The sequence below is a fragment of the Megalops cyprinoides genome, chromosome 12 (genome assembly GCF_013368585.1).
Source record: "Megalops cyprinoides isolate fMegCyp1 chromosome 12, fMegCyp1.pri, whole genome shotgun sequence".
NCBI classification, from domain to species: Eukaryota; Metazoa; Chordata; class Actinopteri; order Elopiformes; family Megalopidae; genus Megalops; species Megalops cyprinoides.
In genome coordinates, this window is record NC_050594.1 from 26,302,303 (window position 1) to 26,312,327 (window position 10,025).

A 10,025-nucleotide genomic window follows, 5' to 3' on the forward strand; every position below is an offset into this window, starting at 1 on the left:
CCACCTTTCCTTTGGTGGAAAATGTCACCAGCCTTCTACGTGCTCGGTCTTCAGGTTTCAGTTGGTGGGGGCGGTTCTGCGGTAAGACGGCATATCAGTCGCTTACCTGGAAAAGACCGGGACAAGAACAATAATGGACGAACGTTTTATCATCCCATATTCCAAATTCCCTCCTTTTGGCTCCTCTTGGCTCTTTTACACCTGAAAGAAATTACACTGGGAGAATCATTAAATAATTAGTTGTCCATCTGGAATATGAGCAGAGTGAGGTGGGAGATGACTGCGTAACAGTATGGCTACATTTATGTGAAGTGATTATGAATCATTATTTTAACTGTGTAATCACATTTGACCTCTTGGGACTCATCTGAATGTGTGTGCCTGTTGGCGTTCCTGATGGCCCAACACCAGTGGATCCAGTTAAAAGGTTATCAGTGAATCCAGCTATCCTTATTATCATATTTAAGTTTATTGACTGGAGATTTACTGCAAAAGAGGAAAGCAATAATGCAACAGCTACACAACTTTCACCTTTAAGTTAACATTACAGCCTGAAATTAATTTTCCAGTAAACACTGACAAATAAATAGCGAGTAATAGGAATCCCCAAAGTACACTAAGCCATCACACACAGTGTGTTTCTCCTGAGAGGCAGCTGAGCACAGGGGTGTGGCCATGTCTTGTGTATCTTGGCATGGCCACCCAACGCCCAGCCCTAACAGCAGCCCCCTCCATGGCCTTGAAGCGTTGGCCAGGCATCATCTATCACTGACAGAAACACGGAACTCCTCCGTTACACTGCAGTTTAACATGGTCTGAACATGGCTTTTTTGTTTGGTATTTCCCCAGCTGAAAAACAACAGGTATCCTCAAGCAGGAGAGACGAGTGGGAGGACAGGTGTGTGTCTGTTGAATCAGCACATTGTCTGATCCTGTGCAAACCCCAGCCCTACCGCTTCGCTGCCCGCAGACCCGGGCCGTAGACGCCGGCTTTTCGTGCGTGCGGCCGCAGTGTTTGCCTTGTTGTGACAGCGACTCATTTGGATTTCTGTTGACAAACCCTCTCTCTCTCTCTCTCTCTGTGTATGAACAGCTTTGCGAGTGGCTGGTGAAAGTGGCTGGGCTGAAATCCTACCCCTCCGCCTTTCAGCTCGAGGGTTATTAAAAAACAATCAGAGAAAATGGAACGCGCCGTGCACCCTGTACCCCTTCACCACACACAGCCTGGCCCTCAGATATAGACCTTGTGTGAGTGGTGGTCAGTTGGGAGACATTAATGATGTAGTATTGTAACAAATTGTTCCTGTTGTATCAAACAGGAGCAATGATTTTCCAGCACTAACTTCAGTGGGGTTTATGGAATCAGTAATAATTTGGTCACACTAGGGTTAGAATTCTGTCATTTTGTCATTAGATCATAGGCATTTAGTGTCATCAGAATGAGACACTGATAATCAACATAGCAAGGGCTTTTATAGTTTATGATTTATCCTGTGAGGCTATGAGTAAGTCCTCTCTCCATCCTCTCTCAGGCCAGCCTGTGTAATACTCTACAAGCCACCCCCACCTCCTCCCCCCTGCCCCCCTGGCCCTTCATAGTGAGGTTTAAGATTTTAAAATCAATAAAAAGCTCCTCTGGCTGATTATTAGCTGATTTGAGTGTGATATAGCCATCAAAGCACATCTGTAATATACAGCAGATCTGAAAGGAGGCCCTAGGGCCTTATACCCCAGCAGCCCAACTCCAGACTATAGTCTGGGAATATCAGCACAGGGGCTCCACACTGCACAGTCTGGGTGAGATCAGCACAGGGGCTCCAGACTGCACGGTCTGGGAATATCAGCAAAGGGGTTCCACACTGTACAATCTGGGAATATCAGCACAAAGGCTCCAGCCTACACAGTCTGGGCAAGAGGCAGTCACAGTCTGAGGAGGGATCAGCTGCCTGCTGGGGCATACTTTGCCCCAGAAGCAGAAACAACAGCGCAACAATGCCCTTTGAAACGCTCCCGCACTATGATACATCACACGCACACAGTGTCAGTCCGCCTCAAGGGTCCACTCGGGCCGGAGCCTTGTCAGGCCTATACATCACCGGTAACAGAATCTCCTCACAGGCCCCGCTCCCTGTGCCCGGCTTGAAAAGATCCTTTTGTCCCCCCCTGCTCCTTGCCGGGTCTGTGGTTGCGAATTCCTGGGCTGGTTTCACATGATGCATTCACTGCCCGGGGTGAAAGGCAACCTGCCCAGGTACCGGCGAGAAACCTGCTCCGAGAAGCACTCCTCCCCCGCAGCCTCGGCCATTGTCAGCAGTGGAAGCAGTTTTACATGTCCGCCCCCCCCCCACTGCACCTGACTAATTACTAAATTTACAGCCCGGCTCTCCTGCCCGCCACATTAAAAAGCCCCCGTTGTTTCATTTTCATCTTGTATGGATTTACACCTCATACAGTATTTAAATCACTGTGCTGTAGAGCTGCTGCAGTGAACTGGTGTGGCAGAAAAGCCCCTTTGTTTGAGACCTCTGCCGCCGGATTCTCAACTGCTTTTCCGAGCTTATTCACTCTGAACCTGATGGTGAAGACCTCTGTTAGGGAGTCCGCTAGCTGCAGTCTGTTCAACATGTCTTCACTTTCACCGCTGCTGCAGGACTTATGTAATGAATACACGCTTAATCTTGATTTCCGCCTGTACTGTACACCCTTTACCCGTGGAGCTATATTTCAGCCATCTCAGCTGAATCTGTATGCTAAATTTTTACAGGGATGGGGACATTTGTGTCTCAGACAAAATTTGAGTCGTAGCTGCCGTGATTTCTCAAAATTTCCAATCCCTTCGTGATTATCTTGATGGATTATCTGGGTGGACCTGCTCATCTCTGCAGTCTATAACTAGAACTCTTTGGAAGGAATAGTTTGTTTGCTTCCCCTTGATTCAGACTGACCCACGCATATCGGGCAAATAGCCTGGACCTACTTTTCAGTTAAATTACTGTAGGCCTACATACTTTTTTGAGGCACAGATATAAAGAAATTCAAATTTGCATAAAAGTTGATATCATATATGCAAACAAGCACTAAGTTGTACTATTGATGCTGTCTGTTGGTCACTGATATGACGTAGAACACTGACATGAATTTCGCAACACGCAATTAGGGTACGAATTACTGCGTCGAACAGCATGCATACTCCTGGGACGGCAGTCGGACGTTTGCTGCTTTCTGTTAATCAATATAAATTACAAAATTGTGTAATAGGATCCGCCCATTGATTAGGTCTAATTAGTTTTGAAATAACAAAAGTCGCTGAAATTACTACATACGCATCAAAGTTGATTAAAATATGTTGATGATAAAACATAAACCATTAATTTTGAAACTAAACGACCTACTATTTGTATTTTTTGTACGGGTTATATAAATCACAATTAGTAATGGACTAATTTATAAATCCCTTTGACAATATAGATCATAATATGGTATTTAAATGGGTATCGGCCATGTTTCTATTTTCCGTTCACCTTTAAATAAACAAGGCGTGCGTGACGAAATATGTTGATGAAAGTATAGAATGCAATGCATCGAATCGAAATTTTGCTTTATTTCGTTCCCGAAGCGGACGGAAACACTTTTATAACCATACATAGCTCAAATATCACAACTGCAAATTCTTTGAAGATGTGATTCGTTGACCTTCAAAAGTTTTTTGCCTGCTCGGAAGAGACGCCATCGTAGAACACATTTTCTTCTCGAATTGAGGTTTTCTTGTAAATCTATCCTTCGCCATAAAACTGCTCTGTTCTATGTCAGAAAATTATAAGAGGATGGCTGCCCATAGTTTGTGAGCTTGGTTCTAACAGACTTAAACAATATACAAATAAAGAATGACAATATAATTGATAGGACTTTAAAACACGCATACAGCAGAATCGATAAAGATGCATTTGTGCCTTGGTGCGTTTTCGGCTTGCATTAGTTGAGAAGAAAACATCCAGTCTTGACAAGTCGTACATCATCACTTTAGCTAATTATTGAAATACTACACGCACATGATGAGCTAATGAAGATTTATTCTTTTAGCCGGAAAAGCTAATTTTTAGAAATCCTGTAAACACGAACTCGTAGTCTTTTATTTAGATAGGACAGAAACGTGGGTAAATTTACTTTTTAATTATTAAATGGAAAATTTTTAAGCAAGCGAGGGCTGTGAAACATACATAGTGAAACAATGATATCTTAATTTTTCGGAGAAACATATTTGACCACCGTGTTTCGAGTACTGAGACTGATACATTTATATGTGAGAAATGCCTCGAGGTTAAAGACTGCTCCAGGGTGACTTGGTATGGACGGGCACTGGCGCTGCAATCTCCGCAATCAGGCTCTAATACGCGCAGCAACTGGTTCAGATTAGGCGCAGGAAATCTTCTGTGCACTCTGTTCAAAACAATTTATCCCGACACAAGGGGGAGGTGAAGGGGGGCTCCTCGGGGTCCAAGCAGTCTTTCACCCCGACAGAAAAAAATAACTAGCAATATATAAACCATTTCTTTTGTGCAATAGTTTCTTCCCCCCCCCCCCCGTTGAATATACATTGAAGACAACATTTTACTTGGGCACATATGCCATTTTGTTCGTCTAAAGGGTGTATTATTTTTTGCATTCGAGTGCTCAGACAATTACAAAAACCATGAAAGTCAGAAGAAAAAACAAAATAAGATACTCAAAATTATTTGACACCATTCAATTGATCAGTGTAGTAGTAGTAGTAATAATAATAATAGTAATAATAATAATAGGCGACTACTATTGGTAGCAGTCCCAGGAGTAACACTAATAATGGTTGCAGACAAGTAGGCAACAGGATTTTTTCACAATAAACATTTTTTGTGACGAGGACATTTTATTCTATCGCGTAATTCTAAAACAATTAACTTCAGACGGGGAATAAACTACGTTTGTGTAAGTCCAACAGTACATGCTATGGAAATGACACATTCTGGTAAAAAATAAATAAATAAAATAAAAATAAGAATGAATACGTTTTCCAAGTGGTCCTCTAACTCTTAACAAGCATACGTGTTTAGTTGAAAAAATAAAATTAAAAAGCAGTAATATCAGAAAAGAGAGGACGGAAAATGATTTTATTCTGAAGATGCTGGGAGTATTCCACATCAAATATGTCGACGCGAAGGGTTAATGAACAAGAACCGCTCATTCTAACAGATGACGTTTAGATTTTGAGGAATTATTGTTTTTGTTTTTTGAGCGAATATATAGAGTCCACGTGGTTATTCAATAAATAGACGCAGGGCAATGTAAAGAGCGTATATTTGCTTCCCCTGTTAAAACGGAGCACTGAAAGAGCCGTGAGCGCGCCTCCTGCAGATGGTGTCATTTCTCCATGGCCCAGAACCGACAGAACAAACACCGAAAGAGGACAAAGTAAACACGGCAACACAGACCTAATGATCCACAGCGCTCACAAAGCGCGGAGCGCTGTCCCGCGCTCTCCCTCATGAGGGAGAAACACGCTTAGCTTCGGGCAAAACGCGTCTGACAAGTTAAATAGCACATGTCTGTGTTAACTTGCATCGTCTGTTTTAAGGGGTTGTGAATACATTAAGATACAATTATCACTGGTTAAACTTTTGGCTGTAGCATTTGTGCCATTACTATGTTTAACCTCATTTTGGATACACAAGCCATTTTTACAAGTACGCAAATTCTGTAAAAGATGAACCACGTCGCTTTTCCAGAGCTGAACCTGGAGCGCTGAACTTGGGCCTGTACCCAGAAACGACCGAGGCGCCTTCTGACAAAGTACCCTCATAAGCACTGTCCGAGGACACGAGCTCCCATTCGTACTGTTGACATGCGAGACCGTTTTCATCCTTTTTCTTTTCTCCAAGGGTAATATTTGGACTGGTTTTAACAAAGGTGATGTGATACGAAAAATAATTCAATTTACTCGTATATTTAATTTTCTGTTGCTTTTCCTAGCACGTTTTATTTTTTTAATAATTTCAATCAAATACCACCCGAAGTCCAAAAATTAACTCATGATTCAAATTTATTTTAAAATGTCACATCTCGCTGTCCTATTATGATTATTGAATGGAATGCTGTTTTGTAGAGATATGATTTCAGCCGTAAGTAGTATTTACCTGTTTCATGTCTTTAATGAATTTCCAGAAATACAGTGTACAAATCTTTACTTTCACTTCTCTTCGCTAGATAATTATCAAAGTACGTTGTGTTTTATTGATATTTGTACAAGTCAGGTTATTATGCTTACTTAAAAAACAATGATATTTGGGTGACATCGCCATTGGCAAGATTGTTGTCGACAATACAAATAACACACACCATACAACCCCTCACCTTTTGTCAGGTTTATTGGAAACTAGCTGAAGCCGATACACTATTTTTGTGAAGAAAACGTGAAGTTGTGGGGTGTGGGACGTTGTCTCTATCCCAGTTTCCATAACAAGATTTTCCTATAAATTCAACTCTGAACAAAAACAAAAAATCATAAATTAAGCAAAAAAGGCAAGTCCAGCCAAGTGTTCCGTTGTGTTTTTAGAGTTCATGAGAACCATGAAAGCGTTGTCTTAAAGGGAGCTAGTTTGTAGTTTATGCTATGGGGCAAGAAGGTGAACACATCCCAAGCCCGGGCAAGAGCTTTAATAAAAACTTCGTTTTGCGTGGACCATTTTACCAATTTAACGACTTGACAAACGTCAGTCCGGCTACCATCTTAAGTACCACGGTGTGTTATTTCACATCAGAAAACTCGGGGATGTTAGAACTGTAATATTTATATAATATATATTTTATATATACATTGAAAGTGTCGGATCTCAGTCTTTCTGTCTTATATTAGAAAAAAAATAAAAAAATGAAATAAAATCAAAAAGTGTTTAGGAACCGAGATCCACAAGGCTAGAAGTTAGCGGTCCCAATAACGAGTCTTGGAGCTGGTGCGGGTGTCCTTGGATGCTGTGCACCGACTGTGCTGCATTAAGGCCTGCCAGAGGGTAAGAGGAGCCGCCGGGGTGAGTCATGTTTCCTTGGAGCAGAAGAACGGAGTTCTGGTCTGGGCTCTGCGGTGGTGAGAACTCGTCATCCGAACTGGACATCAAGGACTTGCCGCCGTCAAGAGGAGACAGTTGGTTCTGTTTGTTGTTGCCGGAATTGTTGTTTTCGCTGTTCTCTCTGATGAAAGACAAAAAAAAATCAACAGTATTGAATTAAAACTTCAAACATACGTATTGCAGGACGTCCAGATCAGCGTCGGTAAACCGGTGAAGTTCCTGCGTGCTGTTCCAAGCATTGCTAGCTTACATTAAATGATCAAACTTGTGTATTATCTGTATTTGTCAGAAACCATTGATGTTTTCGAAACCCAGAGGTCAATTAATTTCTAGATTTGGATACATAAGTGCATCGCTGTATAAGGTAATCTTATGTACAAATGTACGTGTGACATGCTGTTGAAACATTAACATAAGTTTTAATGCGAAATTTCTGATTTCTATGTTTATGAATTCAACGCCCTTTACAACTACGTCGTTGTTTGCCGCTATCAGTGATTGTTCACACGTTCTCCTGTGTTTCATGTCGTGTAATGGTCAGTGCACCACATAAATGGTAGGCCTTGACATGTATAAATTTAATATGATGTAGGCCTGCACGAAAAGCTAAACAAATAAGAATGCAGCCCTAAAATGTCAGGGAATTCAGAGGAACGCCAGTCTCACTGAATGTTTTCATTTTCATATATTTCTTTTAAAAAGTAAATCAATGCGAAACACTGCATAAAATTCCCAATAACAGTAAATTTTAGCTACCTTAAAATAGTTTACGTAAATGACAAAATCGTTGAATTATTATGAAACTACTTTTGTAATGCATATTAGCCTGTTTCGTAATACAGAATAGACCAACGTTTATTTTTTTTCCAATGTTTACAATGCAGATGTAAATATGAAATATTTATTTGGTGGTAACATTAAAATTATAATTATTGGGGTATTTTATGTTTCATGTTTAGCATGTTTTTTCTGTCCCGTCGGTGAGCATTTCAGTTACATGTTATCAAACAATTGCAACTGAAATCAGGATAAAATAATTTAACATAAAACCTCAAGTAAGCTGGTGTTCATTAAATCATTTTGAAATATGTTCAATGTAAACACATTTGATCTGCTGTAAACATGCATGCGCTTGTTTGGATACACGTAGCAAAAACCTAGTAGCCGAAATAAAGTTTGTGCGATATTGCTTCACTGTCCAGTTATCAGGCATATTCCTCATTCAAATGTGACAAATTCCTCATAACTCAAACTTCTGTATCCGTCCGAATCCAAATGTAACAATAACTAGCCTACAAGGGGAGAAAATACATGATATAAAAGGCATGTGATTTATAGGCTAATTAATTCGGATACTTAGCATTTTAGTATGTTGCTTTTCGAATAGCATACTTTATTCACTTTGTTATCATCTGTATTTTATCCGACTGAACGTAGAAAATAGTATTAATATGAATACCTTTCTTTGGCTTCAGCTGCTCGGTCTCTCTGCCTTCTGTTTTTGAACCAGTTACTGACTTGCGTGGTGGTCAGTCCCGTGGCCTCGGCCAGCTCTCTTTTCTCCCTGGGGGAAGGATAGGGGTTGTGGGTGTACCACTCCCTCAGAACTCCCCTGGACTTCTCCTTAAAACAATAACTTGTCTCCTCGCCGTCCCAGATAGTGCGGGGCAGAGGGAATTTCCTCCGGACCCTGTATTTCCCCACCGCGCCGAGCGGTCTGCCTCTCAGTTTCTCAGCCTCCACGTAGTGCGCCTTGAGCCACAGTTGCTGGAGCTTGGGATGGTTGTGCGGGGAGAACTGGTGGCTCTCGAGGATCTTGTAAAGCTCTCTGAAGTTTCCCCGGTGAAAAGCTACCACAGCCTTCGCCTTGAGGACGCTCTCGTTCTTGTGGAGGTGGTCGCAGGCGGGAAGAGACCAGAGAAAGCGGCCCAGCCTCTCCAGATTCCCCCCTTGTTGCAGCACCTCGCACACACACGCCACTTGCTCCTGGGTAAACCCGAAGGAAGGCAACATTGACATAATGCCTGCAGAATAGGTTTTACTCCCCGCACCAAAGCCGATATCCTCTGTATAACTGGTGGGTATTCGCCTGTGTCTTCGTTTATGTGTGTCGTTTTTTTAAGCAATCCGAATCGGCGTTATCCACTGCCGATGTGCACCGGAGTTTTGGATGTTGATTGTTGGGACAATTTGTTCCTGTTCAAGTTATGTCAGGCTTAAAGAGCGCTGCGCGGCCCGCTGATTGGTTCCCTGTCCGCCCTATACCCTGGCAGCAGAGCAGAACAAAGTTTGCAGCTCCGTTTCCTCCCAGGAGGACGTCAGGGCTGAAACCGAACCCCTTTCTTCAGTATTACCTGAGGGAGAGGGGCACCTCGATACTAATCAATTATTACAGACCTTTAAAGCCATTTTCATTGTGATCTCCACCCAGACCCTCTCGTTTTGGTGAGCTTTTATTTAATTACGCCACATCTGCCCGTGAATTATTAATGAATCGATAAACAGCCAAGGCAATTTATTACATTTTAATACATTATTAATAATAACCTCGGATACAGTTAGATGCGCAAGCGTATAGAACACTGAACCACTGAACGCAAGTTTTCCTTAATCTATTTCCTGATATATTCGTTAATATACTGCTCATTTTTATCAGGTTATATACTTAAACAGCTTCAAATTATAGTTTGCGGCGCCGGCTGTATTATGATTCTTTCTCAGAAAGCGTTGAGATTTTCGGAAGGAGGGAAGCGCAGAGGTGCAGGTTGGATTCGCATAGTAGGCACCTGACAGCTGGGAAAATCCAGGTAGTTTCATATAATATCTTCTGGGGGCGGTTGCAAGTTGTTAAAATGAGGAGAACTGACGTTTTAAGAACCTGAAATTCTTTACTTTTGAGTGACAGATGCGCTTTAAAGGCTCAGTTAA

General features: G+C 41.8%; 1 protein-coding gene across 1 annotated transcript; it reads right to left on the bottom strand.

The window, feature by feature from the left end:
• Nucleotides 1-6,300: 6,300 nt before the first annotated feature.
• LOC118786844 (homeobox protein six1b) lies at nucleotides 6,301-9,391 on the bottom strand. The gene is made up of 2 exons (XM_036542183.1): nucleotides 8,557-9,391; nucleotides 6,301-7,218 (listed from the first exon to the last, which is right to left on the bottom strand). The coding sequence occupies exons 1-2, from the start codon at nucleotides 9,114-9,116 to the stop codon at nucleotides 6,924-6,926; spliced, it is 855 nt and encodes a 284-aa protein (XP_036398076.1). The 5' UTR covers nucleotides 9,117-9,391; the 3' UTR covers nucleotides 6,301-6,923.
• Nucleotides 9,392-10,025: the final 634 nt, after the last annotated feature.